General features: G+C 42.5%; 1 protein-coding gene across 2 annotated transcripts in view; it reads left to right on the forward strand.

The window, feature by feature from the left end:
* foxo1a (forkhead box O1 a) overlaps window positions 1-8,181 on the forward strand; it is a 49,580-nt gene extending 41,399 nt beyond the window's left edge. For both annotated transcript variants that reach the window (XM_077207732.1, XM_077207731.1), the window contains 3 exons: window positions 3,018-3,209; window positions 3,322-4,532; window positions 4,634-8,181. In XM_077207732.1, coding sequence (XP_077063847.1) covers window positions 3,018-3,209; window positions 3,322-4,532; window positions 4,634-4,637 — 1,407 coding nt within the window. In that variant the 3' untranslated portion in view covers window positions 4,638-8,181. The remainder of the gene's footprint in view (window positions 1-3,017; window positions 3,210-3,321; window positions 4,533-4,633) is intronic.
* The last annotated feature ends 17,232 nt before the right edge of the window (window positions 8,182-25,413 follow it).

Below are 25,413 nucleotides of genomic sequence, written 5' to 3' on the forward strand. Positions count from 1 at the left end.
TGTCGATCGGGAAGGAAGCCGCAGACCTGCACACAGGATGAGCGGGCTTTGATATCGTTTGGGTTCACTTTGTCGTTTTTTGGCCGTATGTTCTTTTCGTTTCAAAACGCTCCCCGTCCACACTAGCGTTTTCAAGCATTTTTCAGAAGTTCTTCATCTACGCTGAAACATTGGAAAACGTTGAAATCATCTTACTGGGTAACAGTAAAAAAAAAAAAACCCTGCATTTTCAAATTTATCCACTTTGATAGAGCGTCTTCAGAAAGCTTGCAGGACAAAAATGCCATCTCTGTGTACAGAAGGGTAGAAAAAAAGATGGATTTTTTCAAATGTGAATCTGGATTAATGTGGACTCAGAATGCCACATTCTGTCCTGATATTCCCCAGTTTCCCGGGGCTCCCATTCTTCCAAACCTCTCCATATATCCATCAGTGAACTGTCTTCTAATGTGGTTGTGGTTAAATTTGTCACGCTATACAAGTTTGCGGACTGGCCAGGAGTCATTTCACATGACATGCAAAGTTGTGTTTTAAAGCAGTGATGCTGTGTTTTCTGTTCTGCCATGTGTGGAAAGGATTTTAAAATTTAAGCCAGATGGTTAGTGGGTTCAGTTTGTACTCTTCTGCTATGGATTCGTGTTGTGCGTAGCGTGTTGTTAATTTTCAGGTTTTGCTTCCCTCTGTTAATGCGGGCACATATAGTGTAAGTCTTCATAGGATATTTTCTGTCCAGTTATTGTGATATTTCCCTGTTCATGAACAAAGTGATGCAATGGCAAGAGCTGGGAGTCCAGTTTTTTTCCCATGCATTTTTGCAAAACGTTTAGGCCTATACCAAAATTTTGGTTGAAATATGTGATTGTTTTAAAAACTTACTGACACTGTGATGAGGGTGTACAGAATTCCTTTCTGTGATATCATTTCCTGTTTTATGTTTGTTTTTTTTGTCACATGACAACAGCAAAATGGCTTCCTTGCATGTTTGTTACACCACATGTTGGTTAAAGCTGCATATCTCGGCTGCCACGTCCCCAAGCTGCATCGAAGGCCATCTCAATTTAAAAGATTAATTCAGCTTATTTTGAAGGATGCATCAAGTGTGTCATCTGTGTCCTCCAATCACCCCCAATCCTTTGCACAAATTCCAATAAAGAAGATTTGGCAGAAAATGAGTCGGCATTGAGCTTGTCCAATTTCATTATGAAATGCAAGACAAAAAAAATCAGAGATAAAGGCATTATGTAATATAATTATTTAAGGTAATATAAATAATTTTAATATAAAGAATTTTATTCCAAATTAAGTATTTTAGATATTAATACAATTTGATCTGTGAATATCTGTTTTATTGTGAGCAGCACCATATGTAAAATTTAACAGCCACTATAGGATTAATGGGTCAGATTTAAAAGAAAAGAAAAAAAAGAAAAAAATATCATGTCTCTGCATGTGCTACATGAAGCCTTTTAGTTCACAAACAACAGCAAAGACCATCCTAAGCTGCCATCACATCCTGTAACTATCCATTAACAACTCTAAATTAGACATAGGAAGCATTAGGCCAGCATTTCAAAAATACCCCATTTTCCACCTCTCTAGGGAAAATGGTTCTAATGATTGGGATCACCATGACAACGTAGGTAATGTGTCTATGCCAGGCTGAATGTTTACCCATGTTTTTTTCGACATTACGGTATGTGAACTCATCAGAATGATAGAAAAGTTCATAATTATACTAGACTAAATTCGCCCTAATGCCACAACATTTATTTTTTGGCCAGAGTATAATTCGTTACATTTATATAGAGCTTTTCTAGGTACTCAAAGCGCTTTACATAGAAGGGGGAATCTCCTCAACCACCACCAATGTGCAGCATCAACTGGATGATGCGACGGCAGCCATATTGCGCCAGAACGCCCACCACACACCAGCTTAGTGGTGGAGAGTAGACAGTGATGAAGCCAATCAGTATATGGGGATGATTAAGATGTCATGATGGACAGAGGCCAAATGGAAAATTTGGCCAGGATGCCGGGGTCACATCCCTAATCTTTTTCGAGGACATCCTGGGATTTTTAATGCCCACAGAGAGTCAGGATCTCGGTATTACTTCTCATCCGAAGGACGGAAGAGTAGAATAGCAGGCATAAAATGGCTGCTTTGGCTGGTCATTAAGCTTTTTAAGTGACTTGTTGCTAATTAAGTCCATTTTTGATCTCCTGTAAAGGAACAGGTAAAGAAACCAAAATTGTTCTTGGAACTTACATGTGCCTGTTTCTAAATGGGTTTTTGAATCAATTCCCGTCTTGCATTGTTCAGTTGAACAGGTAATTGACAGGTCAAGCCACTCAAACAAACAAAGCATTTTTTTTGAAATGCCAGTGTTTTCTTATAGTTGTGTTTCCATGTAAAACTGTCACCTTTAATAATTTCAAATCAAAATCGTAACTTGGCTAATTGGTGTTGGTTGAGGAGATACCCCCTTCCATATAAAGCGCTTTGAGTACCTTGAAAAAGCGCTATATAAATGTAACTAATTATTAATTATTATTATAACTTTTGGAGGAAAATATTCTTTCTCTTGTACACAAATGTTATAATTTAAAATTGTCTACTAGATAATAGTCTTGGTGGTCTAAACCTGAGGATTATACAATTCTCACTAAAAATAGAATAATGTTTTTATGATTCACAGCAAAACATTGAAGGGATTCTCCGTTCTATTTGAATGCACCACTGAGAGCAATTTGTAAATATTTGCAAGAATATGTTTAAAAGAATGGCCGATGTTCAAGGAAAACTGTCTCCTTTGAATGACAGAAAATGATACATATAGGTGAAGGAAAGGGTGAGTGGAAGAAAGCGGAGGTGAAGAGAAAAGAGAGTTTTATAGAAAACAGGTGCTGCGAGGATATGCACTCTGCTTATTTACCGTCAGAGGGGAATTTACGGGAATGAGGCAAACTACGAACATAACACTCATGCTTTTTCTCCTTGCTCTGCTTCTCTTCCATAGAACTCAATCAGACACAACCTATCCCTACATAGTAGGTTTATCCGTGTGCAGAATGAGGGGACCGGTAAGAGCTCTTGGTGGATGCTCAACCCTGAAGGTGGCAAAAGCGGCAAGTCGCCTCGACGCCGGGCCGCCTCCATGGACAACAACAGCAAGTTTGCCAAGAGCAGAGGACGAGCGGCAAAGAAAAAGGTAAAAGCCGCACATCAAACCTTGCTGTGATCTCTTTGATAAACAGTACACACTATCCATGAAAATATGTTATTTTTCTCAAGAGTGCTTCTGTTCCTCTCTATATTTATAGCTGGCTCTTCAAGGTGGGCCCGAGGCGGGTGGAGACAGCCCAGGCTCTCAGTACGGCAAGTGGCCCGGCAGTCCAAACTCCCACAGCAACGACGACTTTGATGCCTGGACGGCCTTCCGTCCCCGCACCAGCTCCAATGCAAGCACACTGAGCGGTCGTCTCTCGCCCTTTATTGACGACGAACTTGGCGACTCTGATGTCCACATGGTCTACCCAGGCCCTGGGTCAGGGGCCAAAATGACCTCCACCCTCCCCAGCTTGTCTGAAATGGCTGGTTCTTTGGGTCACAGTGGCCCTGAGAATGTGATGGAAAACCTTCTGGATAACCTCAACTTGCTCTCACCTAAGAACGCATCCGTGGGGCCCACAGGAGGCCCTGGGTCAGGATCCAGCCAGTCCTCACCCTCTTCACTCATGCAGGCCAGCCCTGGCTACTCACCCTACAGTTCCCCAGGTCTGTCTGCAGTCAACCAGCAGACTCAACAAGACTATCGAAAGTGTCTCTACGGCCAGGCAGGAATGGGCAGCATGTCCCCCATGCCGATGCAGTCTCTGTCAGAAAGCAAGTCAAGTTTTGGTCCTGGACCAGGAACTATGGGCCAGTTTAACTGCTCAGCAGGGCTGCTGAAGGAGCTTCTTACGTCTGATGGGGAGTCTGGAGAGCTCCTGCCCTCTGTGGATACCGTTGTCTCCCAGTCAGCTGGAAGTGGTGGGTGTATGTTGCCCCCCTACAGCAGTAGGCGGAATGAACTTATGGGAGTTGGAGCAACTCATAGCCATGTCCTCTCTCATCCGCACAATATGCATGGACAAGCCCCGACCACACCTGTGGCATTGAATGGGCGATCACTGCACCCTATGGCCACGATTGGCGGTGGCAGTGGGCGCCTGGGAACCGTCAAGTCAGCATTGCATATGCAGTACGGAGGCTCTAGTCATCTTGGTGGTGGAATTCCTTACTGCAGCATCAACAGCAACGGATATGGCCGGGGCCCAGGAATGATGCCCCACCTGCAACAGCAACACCTGGAGAAGCTGCCCAGTGATCTGGACGGTATGCCTGTGGAGCATTTCGATTGTGACGTGGAGTCCATATTGCATGATACACTCATGGATGGAGAATCGCTGGACTTCAACTTCGACCCCATGGCCGCCCAACAGGGGTTCCCGCCTCACAGTGTAAAGACCACTACTCACAGCTGGGTGTCTGGGTAGGGCACTACTTTTATTAAACTTAGGGGTCAATAAGATGTTTACAAGGTGGCCTCTTAGACAGTAAAACAATTTGACTCATTTTTTTGTTTCTTCACAGGTAAAAACTCTCAACTGGAGTACAGCAACACTGAGCTGCTGTCCACATGCATCCAAACCTCTCGTCAACCCCTCGTCAGGGAACGTAGCCCCTGTTGTTCTTTCGCTTTCTTCAACAAAGGCGGCTGAGATGAAACCTCACACTGCCAAGCACATTGGCTCAGTGCGGAGCTAAATTGCAAGGACGTTTTCCTCAGACATTGGGACTCACGTTCAAACCAAGTGCCAAACCAGGTGCCTGTGCTCCATAGCCAAATTGACAAGCTTTATTTTACTGCCTTCTTCTTGCTGTAGAGAATCTGTGCACAAATCAGGCCAATGAGAACCTAAGGCCCTTACATCTGCTGCAGCACATACTTACCAATGTCCACACCAATTTACAGGAATGGTTTTTAAGTCACATTTCCATTAAGGGAAAAATGTGATAAGGTATAACACACAGCAGCACACCTCAAGTACATTTGATACACCTCAGAAAAGTGTCACCCAAGTTAATAGCTTTCTTTTATTCATTGTGTTGTCAGTTTAAAACCCTACCCTGCAGTTATTGCTTAGGGTAACACATTCATGCTGTGCTTCATAAAGACTCCATGATTGGCCTTATTGGGAAGAAGAACTGGAACAGTTGTAGGCAGGAATGACTGTAAATAGATTTATTTAGAAATGGTCCTGCAGAAACAAGACCTTGAAAACGTTAGGGAAATTGTTGCAGACTAGTTGAACTACGTCGCATACAGCACATCATAACACTTTCATTTCTGTTTCGTCAGCATATTTGACGTCGAGCAGATGTACAGTACTACAATTCTAATGAGTATGTTACTATAAACTGGTGTACAGAGAGTTTACACAATGATATCAACAATCAGGGCAACATATTTAATGTTGTTTTGTAAACCTGAGAGAAACTGGATTTGGTATTCAACATTTTGGTGGGCTTGGAAGAATGTTTCTCATCTGAATTGTATACATCTTTCCACATTTCTTGTAAATACATGAAATATATATTTCAAAAACGTATAAAGTAGAAATATTTAGTTTTTTTTTCTTTTGTATTATCATAATTATTCGTATTGCTGTTTATTATTGGCTTCAGATTTATTATTTGGTTTGAGATTTGTGTTATTTAAAGGAATAGTTGAAAGATGAAAAACCTATTTTACTCATGTCATTCCAAACCCATTTATTTATTCTGTGGAACACAAAAGGTGACACAAAAGGTAAAAAAAGGTGGTGAAAAAGTCTATCAAATCGGGCATCATTATCATTCAATGGCAAACACCAGTGTTTCATTCAAATTCATCCTTTGTGTGTCATGGAAGAAAGAATGTCACACATGTTTGGAATGGCAGGAGGGCGAGTAAATGATCCCAGAATTAAAATATTTGGATGAATTACTCCTCTAAGCTGTGTATAGTGTGTTTCTTCAGAGGTTTGTGGTCCTCAAAAGACAAATTTAGCGTTTAAAAATAATAATAATAAAATCGTCTGTGCATTCCTGTATTAAAAAAAAAAAAAAGATCAGGCCTGTCTTTGTTATGACCCATATAAGAGCTAAATCTAAAGATTCCCATGGGAAGAAAAAATACAGGGAAAAAACTGTTGGATTTTCTCTTTCTCTGAATTTTTTACTGGGCTCCGGACACAACCAAAGCCTTTTACAGTGGCTAAAGTAGTTTAGAGCTACAGCGCTAGCAGACTCCTATGCCTTTGCCACCATATTGAATCTGTTGCTGTAGTAATGCTGCAGTTTTCTGCCTTTAAGAAAGTGTAGAGAGTTTTTGACTTAACATTATTTATTTGGCTGAAGGAGAAGTGGTGTGATTGTATCATGTCATGGTGTATCATTTAAACTTGTATTATATTTCTGTTTGATTTCACATCTCTCTCAAATTGCAGGCACTGTGATGTATACGTTCTACAAGTTTGTGGTGTTTTTCCAAGTCTGTGCTGCTTCAACCTTTGTTTATCATTTCCTTTTCATTTCTCGTTCCCTTTACTGAAAATTTCAACAGTTTTGCTTCCTTGCACTACTACAGTAGACCTTCAAAATGTTCAAACTGGTAAAAATTGAAGCAGGGGGCCAATATCTCAGATAATTCATTAACGACTTACAAATATTGAAAATTACTTCTTGAGTAGTCACAGACAGCAACATAGTGTTGGCCGACATCTGGCCCACATCTGGTACACGTGGAATCCACACGTACCAGATGTGGGCCGGATCTGGGCTGACACTATGTTGCTGTCTGGGGTTATAAAACACTGAAGACATTTTAATGCGTTGGAGAAGACTATGATATATCAGTGGCCTACCTTTAAATATTAAATGCTTAATGTTATTAGACTAACACGGTTTTCTAACCATCAACAATCTGCAAGTTTTGGTTTCTATTCCTGTGGCTTTGTAACTGTGAAGCCCGCATTGCGAAATCTAATTGGTCCAAAATTCCACTTTACATAACTCTATATGTAACATAAAAATATGATTGGCTGTGCCATAATTTTCACTTTCAGTATGAACAGACAAATTTCTTGTCGCACCTGGTTGGGATACAGTGAGGTTCAGTCATTGGACGAAAGTCAGACATCTGTTTACTTCACACCATCAAAATATTATTATTATCAACCTCTGACCCACACTGCCTCACTCAGCACAGGGAAAAGATTGGATGCTTTTTTTACTAATATCACTGTGCTCAGCATCATCATGAATATGCATTTGCTTTGTGAATTTAGCTGTTGATCCCACCTATGCACATCCATGTACTTTAATGATTATTATGATTATTGTCATCTCCAGTATGTTTTTATCGATGACGAGATATTTGATATTTCATGTTTGATAGAGCTGTGGAGTCATGTTAATGTCACAGATGTTAGTTCATAGTTCTGAAGAATATGAAGTATATTTAGAGAGTAGAAGATGATTTACATGCAAAGCTTTTTGTACACTGACACTGTTATTCTTGTATTTAGAAGCAGTTTGTAGAAAACATGAACTAATAAAAAGGCAAAAAAAAAACTAATAATAATAATAATTGAAGAAATTTGGAAGAAAATTTAGCTGTTTTTCTTCAGATTGTGGAGTTTGGACCAATTTTTAATGGAAAAAAACCTTTAAATTAAAATACTGCACTTTGTCTATAGATGTAATGAGTTCTCTTAGAGATACGAAAAAAGTGAAGATTATCTATTTTGAAACAAACTGTTACATTTCTTAACTTATGTACAGAAACTATTTGATTCACAATCAACAGATGATATAACTAAAGGTGCAATTTGTTTATGTAGTTGAGAAAGTAATAATCTATAAGAGAGAAATGATATTGTTAAGCTGACATGCCAATACTGACATATGTATATTATATCTTCATTCTTTAAATTCATCAGCAGAGAGCAAACAGTTTGTGAAATGTGAGGCTACAGAGCTCTGCTTTTTGCTCTTGATGCCGATCGTGTGCTTGTATTTCTGTACAAGAAACATGCTGCCGCTGTAAAAAGCCATGTGTATATAAATGATGTTATATAAAGAAGAATCCAATGTGACTGCCTCTCCTTATTCATTCACAAGCGTACTTTGGAAACTTTGAGTGCTTGAGGGAAATCTTAAAATCATTGTCCAAAAAATACAGTACAGGTATGTGACCGCTTTGAAGAACCTGGAAAGAAACAAATTATTACCATTATGAAAAATTTATATTCTCAGGGATATCAACAATCTTTAACAGTTTTGACCGACTTACACACATGCTTAAAGACGTTCCTCTAAATCAGTAGCAGGACTGTCATCTGTCAGACAAGGTCAGTTGAACCTTCAAATAATCATTTGAGTCTCATTTTGTTTTGTCGAGTACTTTAACATTTTAATCAAACGGCATTATGAGCTTGGTCTTTAATAAAATAGAGTATAGAACTATGGTCATGTGTTTATATTTCCTATGATGTTTAGTGAAGTCCTTAATATGATCATTGTCAATGTGCAAAGTCATACACAACTTTCAAACACAAAACTTTCTAAGTTTAAAAAAAAATACTTTTTAAAAAGGTATAATCACATTTAAATGAACTTTAGCTTCGGTTGAAGGGGACTTTATTTGTATACCTTTTTACACATCTTTTCATTTTTATACAAACATTAGTGTTCAATGATACTCAGGTACCTATCATTGTCTTTCAGGGACATAAAAAAATACAGTATAACTTGGATTACATACAGTTCCTATAGAGTTTTACATACAGTGGAGATCAAAATCAGAGAACAACCTACAATTTCCTTAATTTCAATGTCACTGCTTTGTCCTATTTGAAGATAAAAGGAGTAGACGGGCAGTCATTTAAGTACATTTCATATGTTAAATATATTCTGAAACACATTATAAAAACCTTAAATGAGACATTTGAAAAAGAACTCTGATCTCATGCGTAAACCCTCATAAAAGCTCACTGAGATGAGACAAACAAGACATTATCACGCAATTCTTCTGGCAGGATAAATTTATTTAGCAAAATATCTCACCTTTTTAACTGATGCATCAACGTTGCTCTCAGTCACCATTATATGTTTGGTCTAAAACTGCTCTCATGTTTTGCCGCAGGACAGCAAATACGAATTAATTTTCTGTCATCTTTGCAGGACTGTGATATGAAGAGTGTACAAAATAACATATTTTAGCAACTGTGTGAAAGCACATAACAGGCACAATACCGGTATAAACATGAATATTTATGGTTTCAATATGCGTCACATGTCATCGTTTTTAAATACATCCATTTTCACAGTCCACGTTACAACGCGGAAACGGCGTTGTCAAATGTATCCACTTAGGAGAGCGTTTTCAAAAAGCTTCGTTTTCGTTGCTAAAAACGCCGTCTCAGTGTGGACAGAAGGCTAAAACAGAGAGAAAAAGATGTGTTTTCAATCAAAAACGTTTTAGTGTGGACATGGCCTCAGATACCTTCCAGTTATTGGTGTTAATCTTGCACCTGGTGCTAATTTCCTTAATTATCTGACAAACCCTGTTTAACTGCCACTTTCCAATTTTCACTAACATTGCAAGATGGCGAGTCGCTCTAAGGTTACTGACAGCAGGTTATCCAGATAAAGGCCAAAGGGAGAGAAAGAGAGAGACCCTATCATCCATCGCAAGAGAAGTTGGTTGTTCCAAATCTGTGATTTCTAGATTACTGCAGCTTCAATAACACTAATTCATTCAAGTTCCCCCAAATGGCTGGTCGTCCACGTAAAACAAAATGCATGAGAGGACAGGATAATATGGAGACTCAACACTGGAATCACTCCTGGAATTGCTCGCCAGTTCAGCGCTGAACAGGGTAAGGATCTGTCTTGCCGTTTAAGAGACTCCACTCTGCAGTGACCAAGCCATGAATCGAAAGGCTAAGCTAACCTATTCTGGGGAGCATATGTTGTGTGGTGAGAGGACAACTGGTCCAAAGTTTACTTTAGTGATGAGAGCAAGTTTAATCTATTTGGGTCCGATGGGGAACATTATAAACTGGGGAAAGACTGAAAAGGCAGTGAAAGATGGAGGACGTGTCATGGTTATGTTATGGATATAACACACACACACACACACACACACACACACACACACACACACACACACACACACACATATATATATATACTGTATATGTATATACATACAGTACATATACATAGAACCAATGACGAAAATCAGAGTACAGGGAATATAACCTGGATTAGGATCTGATGAAATTACTATAAAAACAAACCATCTTGTTTGCTCCTACGCTCTGAAACTATCAAAAGGTCATTAACTCCATCCAGACTCTCCATGAACGGACTCATCTGGAGCCGTAATTGGTGTTATCTTTTCCATCACATAGTTGTTCTCCCTCACAGTCCACACATACTTCTCAAATGTTGGTGGGGCTTTCTTGAGCCGTTTAAATGTAATGCTTTTTTGGCAGCTGCCAAAAATATCGGTAAAGTGCTTTCCCCCTAAACTCTACCAATCAGAAAAATGTTTTCAGTTAACAATACTATATTCACAGGCGTATTTCTCACCCATTGTAAAATTATTCCACAATCAAACGTATACAATACTGGGGGGCTGCCAAGATAAAGTGAGTGGTATTCGTCTGGTCATGTGATCTGAAAGATAGGACCAGCTTTATATAGACAGTAGGCCAGTACCACTAATGGTGACTTATGTGAGAATGCATAGCTTTCAACACTACTGGTTAAAAGTTCTTTTTGAAAAAAGTCTCTTATACTTGCCATTACATTATTTAAAATAACTATTTCTATTTGAACATATTTTAAAATGTAATGTATTACTGTGATGTCAAAGCTGCATTTTCAGCATCATTGCTCCAGTCTTCAGTGTCACATTATCCTTCATAAATCATTCTAATATGGTGATTTGATGCTCAAGAAACATTTCTGATTACTATCAATGTCAATGTTTTGCTGCTTAATATTTATGTGGAAACTGTGATTTAAAAAAAAAAAAAAAAGATTATTTGCTGAATAGAAAGTTCAAAAGAACAGCATTTATTTGAAATACAAAAACTTTTGACTAGCAGTGTAATCTAAAGTATTAGTAATTTCTTAAGGTGTAACATGATCGTCTTTTAAAACTGACTTGGTGAAACTTTAAAGGAGCTCCAGGATATATTTCACTAATAAATCCTAATCAAAGTTTGTAAAAAGTTCTCCCTGAAATAGCCCATACGTTTAGTCAGAATGAACTCAGTCACCCCACTTCATGCTCTGGGTTCTTTCTGGCTCCTCCTCAGCACTGAGATGTGATCGGCTTGGGGGTTTCTGGAGCCAGATGGTCCTGTGGAAAGCAATCGTGTGAAAAGCAGTGGGGATCTTTGTCCTGGCTTTGATAGTAAAGGACGCCAGGAAAAAAAGTGCTTAACTGGCACTTTTTTCCTCCTTGCACTTCTCTCCAGGTCTGGGTGTTGGATTTCTATTATGGTTCAGGCTTCCAGCTGGTCCTCGTCATTAGAATGATCTTGACATTATGCCCTGATCTCTCCGCCTTTGGACAACACCCAGCAAAGAGAGTTATCTGGATCCAATAAAGTTTATCCATTATACATTTCTTAAGATCCAGGCAAATGAGGGTTTTGTGGAAAAAAAGTGTCTATGAGTGTGTCAACCAAGGACTTACGTTGGGTTCTGAGAGATAAACAGGTGGTAAAGCTCAGTGCAAAATGAGAACTGGCATTTACTACTTTGTCTCACAACTCTCCTGAGTTTTGCCTTGCTCTCCATCTCGCTCCTTTCCTTAGCAGTGTGGTCCAGCATTAGCTTTGAGCGGCATGTGCTGACAGAGAGCAGTACAGGGAGGAGGGATCTCCACCCCGCTGAAGGCCCCTCATGAGCAGGCTCCTGTGGAATGCACTGCGTGTGAGTTTTCTGCATGCGTGCGTAAGATTGGTGTGGACGGCAGCCAACTGTATATATGGCCCTTACATTACAGAGGGCACAAGGCAAGACAGGTTATGTGAGGACACACAGCTGTGATGCTGGTACAGTCTGGAGTCTTTAAAGGTGGTTTTTCAGGTTCTTTTCAACAACCTACTGTATTATTGAGTGAACAAAAAGAGTTCCTTCTTCAATTTCAAAATATTTTTTCTCTCCTTGGAATGTCCCACTTACTTCAACATACAAATTAAAGGTAGCAACTCAACTTAAATGTGTAACTAAAAGCAAATCGATTGTGCAAGTCAATTCAACAAAAAGTGTCTACACTGTAAAAAAAATATTGTTGGTTTAACTTCAAAAAAGTAAGTTGCCTTAATTTTGAGTTCACTGAAATTCGTAAATTTGATTTAATGCAATGAAGGAGATTGGTTTAATCAACGGAAACTCAAATACTATGTTATCTGAACCACATTAATGATCTAAGTTGATTTGACAAAAAAAGTCTGTGATAAATCATGAAAATTATTTTTTATAGTAGTTGAAACACATATAACTAAAAAGTCCCCCTGTAGTCAAAAAATTTATCAATTTGATCACCAAAATTACATATTTAAATGTTTTTTCCTTGAAATTTTTTTTCATGCCTTAAAATAGCTTTAATGTAACTCTACACCCTTGCCTCTTTTAGTATGCATGGTTCTATGAATATGCAAATTAGCCCCGCCTCCACTCACTCGCACCAGCTCAGAGATCCACACGTTGACGATCACACGTTGATGTGATTAGTTACAAGGTAGTTTGTGACGTCAGAAACACCAGCGATTTCAAACCGTGTTTTTGAGACTGTCTTTGGTACACTGCAGTTTTAAGGAGAAAATACTCAGCAATGGTGTTGACTTATGAATTTGCACATGGTTTGTCTTAAAGCATATTAAAAACACCACATAGACATTAAAAGCTTGATTTTCACTAGAGGGGTCTTTAAAAAATGAAGTGGAAATTGGTTACATCATTTTGATGAGTTAGAGTAATATTAAAACATGTTGCCATGATTTATTGACCATATAATTTATAAACCATATAAGTTGCAAAGAGCACAGGTACCCCTCCTTGAACTGTCACCTTATCGGGGTGGAGGGGTTTGAGTACCCGAATGATCCTAGGAGCTATGTTGTCCGGGGCTATATGCTCCTGGTAGGGTCTCCCAAGGCAAACAGGTCCTAGATGACGGGTCAGACTAAGAGCGGTTCAAAAACCCTTATGAAGAAAGAGAAATCAAGGGCTGAGATGTCACCCGGCATGGCGCAGCCGGGGCCCCACCCTGGAGCCAGGCCCGGGGTTGGGGCTCTCATGCGAGTGACTGGTAGTAGTAGTAGTAGTAGTAGTAGTATACTTTTTTATTGTCCTCGAAAGGAAATTTGTTTTGGACTTCATGTGGTGCCCGGGCTCAGACCGAAAGAGTGACGTGGGGCCACCAGCCCGTGGACTCACCACCTGCAGGAGGGATCGTAAGGGGCCGGGGCTTAGTGGATCGGGCGGCAGTCAAAGGCGAGAGCCCCGACGACCCGATCTCTGGACATGGAAACTGGCTTTAGGGACGGACTCGGCAGACCTAAACGTACTGTGAGGGTCTGTTGGGAACGTTTGGTCGAGCCCCTGTCAGAGAGATCTTCAACTCCCACCTTCGGCGGAGGTTCGACCGGATCCTGAGGGAGTCTGGAGATATTGAGTCCGAGTGGACCATGTTCTCCACCTCCATTGTCGACGCGGCCGCTCAGAGCTGTGGCCGTAAGGTCTCCGGTGTCTGTTGTAAGACTGGAGAAACTGGAAGAAATGGAAGATAGGGCAACTCTCTGAGAAAACAAAGGAAATTAACATTTGAATTTCTCTCTTGTACTATCATGCTGAGATCATCTGAAATTCACCCAAAAATCTATATGGATTAATGTAAATAATTATCATACGGTATTACACATGTTTGATATTATTTGAAATGTCTCAGTGTGACTGGTACAAAGGTCTAATTCTCAAAGAAATAAACCAAAAGGAAATAAGGTATTTAAGAGTTTAGAGATAATTCGTACACATAGGAGGGTGTGTCTTCCAGGCAAATGGTCTCCTGCTCTTAGAAGGTGTAAACTCAAACAAATTCCCAATGTTAGCAAATGGTTCCATTTAAATCAACTTCTGCCCCCAGTATGTCTGGGGCAGTGATTAATGTAAATTCCCACTGTGAACTCATTTGAAAAGAGGTTTCTGCCTTGGTCTGTCTATATAATGAAATGCAACGAGAGGCTGGCGTGATTCTGTAACCCAGACTAGCCCGTGATGTGAAGTGTAAGCAAAACACTTTGCATCATGTATTTTATAATGTCAAGGTATTGCATCTTCTCTCTTTATTCCAGAGCATTTGATGTTTCTATATATTATCTTTGAACTGATTATGCAATTGACGTGATACATTTACCTGACATAATAAATTGTAAACATTTGATTTTATTCTAATCGACTCTTACTTACTTAACTTACATTATTTTCAGTAAAGAGTTCAAAGGAATAGTCAAACATTCGCTCACACTTAATGATGCACAGCTATCATTAAAACCTTTTTCATTTATGGAGTCAGATGAAATAACGAGTTAATACATATAAGAAAATGTATTTCCTTTAATCAAATTACTTTGCCACGTGGAAAGACGGTAACGCGCAGAGACCTTCACCCGCTGATGGAATGCCACCATTAGGCCGATTGAGCCGGGCTTACACTGTCGAGGCGGCAATCCCCGAACCCGGTGGTGGACACCGTAAGTAAGGGATGCCGTCAAGCTGAAGAAGAAGTCCTATCAGGCCTGTCTGGCTTGTGGGACTCCTGAGGCAGCTGACGGGTAGGACTCGAGGACTCGAGGTGGACTCGTCCATCACCCAAGCTGAAATCACAGAGGTAGTTAAAAAGGTCCTCGGTGGCCAGGCTCCGGGGTTGGCTCATGTCAGCCAGACACAGCCAGAGATGGCGTTCCTGGACCACTATAGTGGACATCGAACGACCCACTGACTGCGCAGTCACCTGTCGTGTGCTGTCTCTCTCGCTGGCCATCTTTCTAGCCATAAAAACAGCCTTTCAGCACTCTCACGGTGCACCTGGAGAGGTCCCGTTGAAAGCTCGCTCGTCGTAACACTCTTGTTGTAGAGAACACAGCAATGAAGTGCTCGGCTACGAAGCAAAAAGCTGAAGTCCAATCGCACCTGCTGCTCATTATATACCCGCGCTGCGTGGCTGAACAGCTGATGCAAATGTTTGCACACCAATGTGCATTGGCTTTTTAGTTTCACTCGAAGTAGATTGGCCTCTCTAGCGAGATTCCTATTTGTCGGTTGCGACGATCATAGAGGGACCTCACAGTCTGAGTGAAGTCCCTTCACTCGATTGGGATGTTGCCTTTTATTCTGGACGGCAAGGGCAGTGACTGTAACATCAAGCATATTTTGCAGTATTAAACACGTATTTATACTGATTTCATCAGGCTACGAAACTTCTTCAATAAGAACACAAAGAATGACCATTCTCATCTGCCATGGTTGCAACTCTTGCGCAACACAACAGGGTGTTCAAACCAGCACCGTTTCTTTTTAAAAAACGCTTTGCAACTTCTTGTCGGGGCTGAACGCAGCCCTGTTTTCAGCATAGTGGTGCAGACATTCTGTCATATGTACTGTTTAATCCTGCACTTAAGAGTGTCTCTAGTCTGTACAAATGTAACCGCTACAATGGGCGCTGTATAGGGCATTGCTAGATGTTTGCTTAAAAAAAGCCCACCCTCAAGTCATTATTTATGACAAGGTCCAAAATACCCATCCAATGGATACAATGCCTCTAGAGCCAAGCTACTCCAAAAGAAGGGTTTGATAGTCACCATATGATTTGCATGCCGTCTAAGCAGCAGCCTGGTCCAGTGTGTCTCACCCTGCTTCTCCATACGGAGCCAGTTAGAGACTCTGAAAAAGCATTCAGCCCCTAAATTACATGCTCTTCCAAGAGCAAACGTAACTAGTGCATTCATCAACCCACTTGGAGAGAGAAAAGAATAAGGAAAAAAAGAAAAGCAGATGTAGTGGACGGTTGTGTGAAGAGAGGTGAGGCGTCTCAGACTGCTGTCCTCAACTGACTCCCCACTGGTGTGACGATCACCAGACTGGGTGGGAAATAACTCTTGGAGTCTTGGATATATTGACATGTTTCCAATTATTCCAAAGGAATAGTTTACCCAAAAATAAAAATAAAAATCTGTCATCATTCTCTGTCTTAATGTTATTCCAAACGTGTATGGTTTCTTTTTTTCCATGAAACGAAAATCTGTTATTTCGCAGAATGTCTAAGCTGCTCATTTACATCCAATTTAAGTGAATGGTCAGGTCACAAAAAGACAATAAAAGTACCATAAAAATAGCCCATAATTAATAAACAAATGTACACAAGTTATTTGTTGAAAATACTCAAAAAGTATAACTCACATAAAATGAGACTAATTAGGCATCATGTTTGAATGTGACCAAGGACAAATGAGATTCGAACGCAAAAGTGGTGAATTTCCGGAGAATATATACTTTCGTTCCTTCCACAAACTTATCATATTGCTTTAGAAGACTTATAGCTTTATAGGAGTGCTTATAAGCGCTACTTTTTTGATGCTTTAAAGCTGTGGTTCTCAACTGGTTTGGCCATGGGACCCACATTTTTAGGAATTTGAATCAAGTAGCCTATTATTTTTCAAAAATGGTTGACACACAATAAGTACAGTCCCACTATACTTAACATGGGCTGCACGTAAATTGTGAGAATATCACTAACACTGATGACTAAACAGTATGGTAAAACTATTAAATAACAGTCCCAAAATAGTTTTATTAATATAATAAATTTAGTAAGTTGGAATGAGCCACCACAGTCATCAAAAAAAAAAAAAAAAAAAAAAAAACACAAAGTGAAAATATCTGATAGTTTTGGGTTAAGGTTATGGAAACTCATCATGCTAAATGCACAATACTAACATGAAGAGTTAATAAAACATACAGATCCTGATTAACATATTTATTACAGAATACCTGCATGCAAATCCTTCCCAGACAACAGATGACGTACTAGCAATTTATTGATACTTTTTGCTAATGACTTGACAATGTAACTATGACGGTCACAATTCTGCGCGCGCAAGATCACATTTTGAGGGCGCAAAAGGTCATTTCGCACGCGCGTGAACTGAGTTTTGCGGAGAAATGTTCGTCTCGCAGATAAGAAAATATTTAGAGCGAACGAAAATCAATTTTGCATTTAAAATAATTATTTGGATGTGCGCAGACATTCTCTTTCACATGTACAAAGTTTCACTTTCATGCTCCTTTCATACCAGCCATAAGCGCTCTATAAGCGCAGACATCGCTTGCTCAGACCAACGTCTTGGTTGCGTATGCAACCCACCGTTCCCTGAAGGAGGGAACGGAGGACGTACTCGACGGTCGACTGAATTGGGATCTCGCTAGAGAGCCTGTCTTCTTCGAGTACTATTGAACGAGCCAATGTAATTGGCGTGCGTGATTCGCATCACACACTCCGCCCCCGCGGCGCGGGTATAAATACGGAAGTGGATGCACGCACTAGTTGCTTTTCGCTGAGGAGCCGAGAGTAACCCGGGGTCAGCGGTGGTCCAGCGGTAGTGGCAAGGGGACTACGTCCTCCGTTCCCTCCTTCAGGGAACGGTGGGTTGCATACGCAACCAGGACGTTCCCTTTCAGTCGAGAACGTCAGACGTAGTCGACGGTCGACTGAATTGGGATCACCCATTGAACACGCCACTAACGCTGCCACCTTCCAGTGCCTAAACCAAAGCCTCCTGATGCGCCCGCAAACTTAATGCGGGGAAGGACAGGGCTTAGGCCAGGGAAGTCACTGCTGTTCCTACAGGACCACTGGGAAAGCGTTCCCCGTACGTTGGAAGGAAGGGACGCTGCGGAAGCCACATCCAACCCAGAGGGAGGTAATGTGGAGAATACACATATGAACTGGGCGGAAACCGGGCAGTCTAACATATGGAATGTCCCTGGGGTGGCTCCAGCCTAAGACGGGGGGAGACACACCGGACAGTGACGGCAGAGAGACTCTGCCGAGGGAAGACACGGGCTCACCGCAGGGAGCCGTATCGTGGAAGAATACACATATGGGGTCACCGAAGGGACCGCAACATACGGACCCAGCCTAACACAGGTTCCACACTGCTTACGAGTGGTAGGCCTAACACCAGACGTTCCGCACGTCCGACGTCGGAGGGGTGCGGAGGAACTCAACAGGGTTCAATTTTAAGGGAACTCAACTGGAGTAGAAAGGCGCACGTATCCAGTCCATAGGAGGGGAATGGCGCAGCAAGCCGACACTTGAACCGGGCTCACGGTGAAACTGGCTTCATGAGAAGGGAGCCCACGTGAGGCAGCGGTTCAACTAGGTGTCGTCCAGCCCCCAACTCTAGAATCTGTTTTAGCAAAGCATATCGTCAACGCCCAGGCGGAGCACTTTACACTCATCATAGAGGAGCTCAACACCTAAGTGGACATGTTGCATCTCGGATCTTTGCCGAAATGAAGGCAAGCACTAAGTGCAACTTTGCATGGAAACAGCCTTCCCTCTCTGCTGAATTCCAACAGATATTTGAAGAGCTTGTCTGAGGTCTATGACTTGCATGCTGTACACGTCCAAGCGAACGGACAGAGAAGCCAGGGCTGGATCTGCCTCCTCCAGGGCAGCGCTTGCAGGCTCACCACCTGCTCCTATTACGGGAGAGGTAGGAACCTTGGGCACAATCCGAGCCGGGGTCTCAGCTTGTGAGAGTTAGCCGGCCCAGACTCCAGGCACAATACGTTGACCGAAAGCGAGCAAGTCCCTACCCTCTAGTAGAGACCACGCGAGCAGGAGAACTGATATAACAGAATTTTTAACTCACTGCCTGCAGTGGCTCAGGGGCGGTCTCTGCAGTGCAGTCGCACCAGGGACAAGGCACAAGAGGATAAAGAGGGACACAAGGATTTACAAGACCTTGCTCCTCAGGAACCTGACGATCAGAACGTGCTTCTGCATACTTCTGCAACACGATGAGCGTCGTTTAAACACCGAGGCAACATCATTTTGAGGGTGAAGGAAAACAGCCTACTGCAACCCATTTTGCAGGAAAGAGAGCGCTGAAGTGATCGAAAGCTTTCAGGATCTCCTCTGGAGAGAAGACGCACTCAACGACTAGGTTACACTTCTAAAGGCGTAAGCACGCTACCCAATTCTAGGGGGTGCTTGCAGAAGTGATGGTAACTATCACATGTTCTTGTGATAGCCACCTGAACCTCCGCGTTCAGATGTAAGACCGCCCGGAATCTCCGGGGGAAGAACGCGTGTGCCATCGTGCCCCGTCCCCGAAAGAGTTTTCAGGGGAAGTCAGGAAGGCTGTTGAAGGGAACCAGGTCTAGTTGGGCCAATAAGGGGCAACTATGAAGACCTGTTCCTCTCCTGACTTGGCACGTAGGTGCAAGCGGAGGGCGCAAAAGACAGGAGCATTGCTCAACACAACATGTGAAGATCACTGGGCTTCAGGAGCATTTTCTGCTCAGCACTTGGGTGTGACAAGTTCACTGAGCTTCAGGAGCATTCCTGCTCAACACCTGAGTGTGATAAACTCACCGAGCTTCAGGAGCATTTCTGCTCAACACTTGAGTGCGAAGAACTTCACTGAGCGACAGGAGCATTTCTGCTCAGCACTTGAGTGTGACAAGTTCACTGAGCTTCAGGAGCATTACTGCTCAACACCTGAGTGTGATAAACTCACTGAGCTGCAGGAGCATTTCTGCTCAACACTTGAGTGCGAAGAACTTCACTGAGCACCAGGAGCATTTCTGCTCAGCACTGCGTGTGACGAATTCACTGAGCTACCTGTGATGAACTCACAGAGCTACAGGAGAATTGCTGCTCAACACCTGAGTGCCATGAACTTCACTGAGTTTCAGGAGCAATTCTGGTCAACATGAAGAGTGATGATTTCACTGACTTGAGCAGGCGCAAGGCGACCATGAGTCGCAGTCACTTTTAAAAGGCTCACTGGGGTTAAACGCACTTCTGCGGGCCCCTGGGGCAGCTGAGACCCAGTGTTTGTCCAAGGGTAGTCCGCTCGGTTTACCCAAACACTGGCGGAAAAATAAAACCGGGGGGGCAACTGAGCGGCCCCGGAATGGTCATGACCCAGCCGGACCCAGGGGATGGAGTCTCCACTTGCCCTGGCTATAACTGTCGTGAGGCTCGATGGCGGCACGATTGAGTAAGCGGGAGGAGTGGAACAAGGCGCCCTCAGAAGCGTCTGACTCCAAGGAGGAGGTGACGGGTGAGTTTGTGACATGCAGGGGAAGCTTGAGCAACGGTTGCAATGTCTAACAACTCGAGGCACGAATGCCCGTGTAGTCGGGGGTCGCCCAGGCCCCCGTTAAAACACGCCCTTTGTACATGGCCCCTCTGTTGAAGAGGGTTTGGCAGCAGACCGGGATGAACTATAGTCACACAGGGTGAGCTGCTCTGCCACGGTCACCTCGGGACTCGATCGTGAAGCTAGCGCTGAAGCGGTCACATATGGAGGAACCCAAAGGCTGCGACTACCATATACCCCAGGAGCCTCTGAAAGTTCTTTCAGTGGGACCCTTTCTCACTTCAACACCAGCTGAACACATTCTCATTGGAGAGACCTGTTGGACCGAGTACCTCTCCAAAACTAAAAAAGAGATACTCAGCCCGTGGGCGAGATTACTCTCTTCCAGTTGACCTGAAGACCCAACGGGCTCTGGAGCACTCGAGGGGAAGGACACTGTACTGATACTCCACCCTTAGACGCAACACACCGGATGGCCTGCGGTGCGGGAGGTAGAGATCTGAAGCACATGTCTTTCAGGTCAAAGCTGCAGACCAATCTTGGGCCAAGATGGTCACGACCCACCACCTAGTAGCACGAAGAACGAGTTTACAACTGGCCTTCGTACCGGCTGGAGGAGCGTCCACCTTGTCCGCATCCGCCATACCAACCAGGCTGAGCCAACAAAGGCGCTACTGGACCACCAAGGTGGACATCGCCAGACCGATCACGCACGCTATGACACCCGTACCCCGGAGGGTGAGAACGGATGCAGTGCGGTGCTCACCTATGAGCGCACGGTCTGGATTACCCTCGTGCATGCCATGGGTGCCCTAACCTGCAGCAACGCCATGGCACGCAAAAGGAAGGGGCTTGCCCACAGGCTTTGTAAGCTCTGCCCGTCGGAACAGACGAAACTCACAGGCCTTAGGCAGCGGCCGCCGGACACAGGTGCACCTGTGTCGACAGACCGCTCCAATGGAGGGACACCTCGCAACCCTTCACCGTTCCTCCATCAAGGGTAATGAGGGGGAAAAGCTATTCAGGCAGTTTCTGGCAGAGAAAGATGCTGTTCACCCCCTTATAAGCTCTCCATGCATTTCGGGAAAGAAAGGCACTGGGGCGGCGAGCTGAGAACCAGCGCGGCCCGCCCCAAGATACCAAACTCCAGATTCCAACCGAGACTGAACGGGACACGGTGGAGGTTCCACTCGAGCCCGGCAGCCTCGGCGGCCCGTTTCAGCATAGCTGATAATTCTGGATCCGGCTCGGGCAACATTGAACTCCCGGAGGGAGACAATGCAGCCGAGTCATCATCTCTAGAAGTCAGCTCACCCTCCGATGCTGCAATCGGCGTCCTGTCCTCCAGGGGAGCCCCGAGTGAAACCGCTGGCCCACCCATTACAGATGGACCAGCAGACAACACAGGAGGCTCCAGTGGTTGCAGTGGAAGGGAGGAGTGAGGAGCCCACAGGGAATGGTTACCGGGCGGGACATCCAACACTATCCTCCGGTCACCCATCCCACACAGCACCCGAGGGTGGGGCATGGTAATGGGGACTCGCTCTCCGCGAACGAAGGCGAGTCTCGCCCTCAACACTGCGACAGTCATGTTCCCACAGTGAAAACATGAGCTGTCCACAAAAGCTGTCTCAGCGTGCTGTAAGCCAAACACGTGACACAACAGTTGTGACCATCAGAGAGAGACAGGGAACGACCGCACCCAGAAACGCACGGGCGGAATGACATCTTGAAAAAGACGCAAACGCACCCGTGTTGCTCTTTCAGAAAATAGGACCGTCACCAGTGCCGGAGCACACAGGGGAATGACCGCGGCAACACTGAACAGAGAACTGAAACAGTGAAGCACTCACTTTTCCGCCCTCTAACCAGCCATCAACACACACAAACATTTAGAAATTTGTTGCTGTTAAAACAGCAGTTGAGAGCTCAAAGCTCGCGATCACCGCTGCACTCGCGCTGTAGAACACCAGCACTGGGAGAGTCTTCCTGAAGAACACCGACACACTCGCTCGTCGTAGACAACAGCACTCTCAGAGACATCAAACGATCGGCTCCGAAGCGAAAGGCAACTAGTGCGTGCATCCACTTCCGTATGTATACCCGCGCCGCGGGGGCGGAGTGTCTGATGCGAATCACGCACGCCAATTACATTGGCTCGTTCAATAGTACTCGAAGAAGACAGGCTCTCTAGCGAGATCCCAATTCAGTCGACCGTCGACTACGTCTGACGTTCTCGACTGAAAGGGAACCCAGCGTTACAATATGCCATAATTCCAGCCAATTACAGATGAGGCTGCTAAATTCTGATTGGCTAGCTTGACAACCAATCACAAGACTCCCTGCATCACGACTGGAAGATGTTTATGTTTATGTTTAATTTGTTTAATGGCTTGAACACTTCAATTTAAGTTCAATTGTCTACCACTCGACGACCACAGTTTATTTTGTAGCTTATTTTTAATCAAAATCAAATCGTACTATTACTGTACATAGTGGCATGTTCCAGTGTTTGTTACACTTCAAGTGGTAGTTCTAACTTCTTTCTGAACTGCAAGTTATGTAATTAACATTAGTGAAATATGAATGTGACCGAGCTGGGGTCTCAAATGTTAAACATTTTCAGAAATGAAGATGGACAGACTTTTCCCCCTTTTAATGAAATAAGTGTGTAAAACGGTACATCACTCACATCAGAATAAAAGAAGCCATCAAATAAACGTAGAAATGCAATGTAATAACGTTAAAATAATAATCAATCTACTTTATATCCTTGGAATTATTTAAACAAAAACATTCACAGCAGAGATGTTCAGTAAAAACAACTATCATACTAAAAAAATATACTGTATTTTCTAGGGATGCAGCGATCCTCATTTTTTCACTTCCGATCCGATCTCGATACCTGAATTTGGATATCGCCGGATACCGATACTATTCCGATACCAGAGCTGTGTTTGCTTTAATAGTATTATTATCATTATTGTTGATTTTATATGATGCTGAAATTAAATTCTCTCTACAGGCAAGTATGATATGTACATATATGCATGTATATGCATGTATGTCACAATATATATATATATATATATATATATATATATATATATATATATATATATATATATAAAACAATAGATAAACAAAAGATAGACAATTAAACAAAGATACACATTATACAGGCCTACACAGTGCTTTAATTTCAGGAAGGTCTACTAACATTACTATTCATGTATGGTCTAAAAATAATTATAATAAAGTAATCAAAAGTAAAATAGCACTGCAAAGTTTATCATAGATAGATTTATGCTTATTAAAGCTAAAGTTATTCATTCAAGAGCTGTGAGTGATTTTCTCTTTGCCTTGTGTTGTTTGATTCGCAGTAATGGCGCAATCGTCAGCATAGACTGCTTCCCCTTTAAGAACGAGTCTACTGATGCACCATATTTTCTCCCAACTATTTTCATAACTACGTCCATTTTAGACATAAACTGTTTAAGTGAATCTCCAAGCCGGTCATTTTTAAATATTTTTGCGTACATTTGATCGTTTAGGCGCGCACATGAAGCCCAAAGTATAATTTGCTTGTCTCGTTGCGGTCTGTTTCGGAGCGCGCGCCGCATTGGGAACAGCATCTCTAGCGCAGATTTTTGTGCTTATAATATATGGAGCTAGAAATGTGTCTTTATTACATGCGAGAAAATAAATGATCTGAGAGAAGAAAAAAAAGTTTGAGAGAAAAAGTTATCACACTGATAGCAAAAAAGCATTTCATGAGAGAAAAAAGAATATTTGAGAGAAAAAGTTTTCATACCAATAGCAAAAAATAATATTTGAGACTAAAAAAGTTTTGAGAGAAAGTATTTTCTCATAGAACATAAAAAAATATAAATTTGAAATTTTTAAAATTATTTCTGAGAAAAAAAATCTCTCTCAAAATACTTTGAAAAAAATCTCGAATATATATTTTTTGCTATCAGTGTGAAAACATTTTCTCTAAAAATAAAAAGTGTTTCTCTCAAAACGCTTTTCTTTGCTCTCGATGCAATTTTTTGCTCTCGTGTCAGGATTTTGCTTTAGCTGTGAAAATTGTGTCATGGGCGGGGCCACGTTCTTTTTTTTCCTATTGGAACGTTCCTATTGGCCAGTCGGGTGAGCATCGTCTTGTCTTAGGAGTCGAACTGAATCATTACACCATTGTTCGCGTTCGGTTCACCTAGATAGATGCCGTCTCTGCAGATGATGACACACACACAACTCGATGGGTAGCTGGCTGAGCAAGTTCAGCATCACTGAAGATTACACATTAAACAATAGCACTCATGCAAGTTTACCTAGCATGATGGCTAATTAATAATTAGCTTTACTAGTGATTAGCAAGCTAATAATATAATACACATTCATTCATGAATATGAGTGCTATTTTTAATGTTTAATCTTCAGTGATGCTGAACTTGCTCAGCCAGCTAACATCCAGTTGTGTGTGTCATCATCTTACCCAAACATTGGAGTGTCCGTGCTCGACTTAGAGCTTAGATCAGGCCCAAAAAATCAAGCCCGATCCTACCCGAGCCCGTGCACGTTGTGTCCGAGCCCAGCCCGACGCATTAACAATAATTATGAGCCCGAGCCCGATTTAAACCCGAGTCCCGACCATTTTAATACGTGGGTCGTTATAACTGACGTTCTCAACTACTTTCTATGTTACTTTCTCCTCCTCTGTCCTGCACCTCCAAATACTTTCAAGTTAGCCTACGTGTCGCCATCATACACATCAGCATAAATGCTCCTGATAAATTATGTGTTATTAAAGCATTAACACACAAACCACTGTTATAACATAAAATCAAGCAGCTACTGAGTGCATGGTTTGGCATGACTGAATGCGCGCAAAGTGCGCTCCCTGAAAAA

Source organism: Siphateles boraxobius, unplaced genomic scaffold (assembly GCF_051911475.1).
Source record: "Siphateles boraxobius isolate OS27281-9 unplaced genomic scaffold, OSU_SipBor_1 6, whole genome shotgun sequence".
Lineage (NCBI taxonomy): Eukaryota > Metazoa > Chordata > Actinopteri > Cypriniformes > Leuciscidae > Siphateles > Siphateles boraxobius.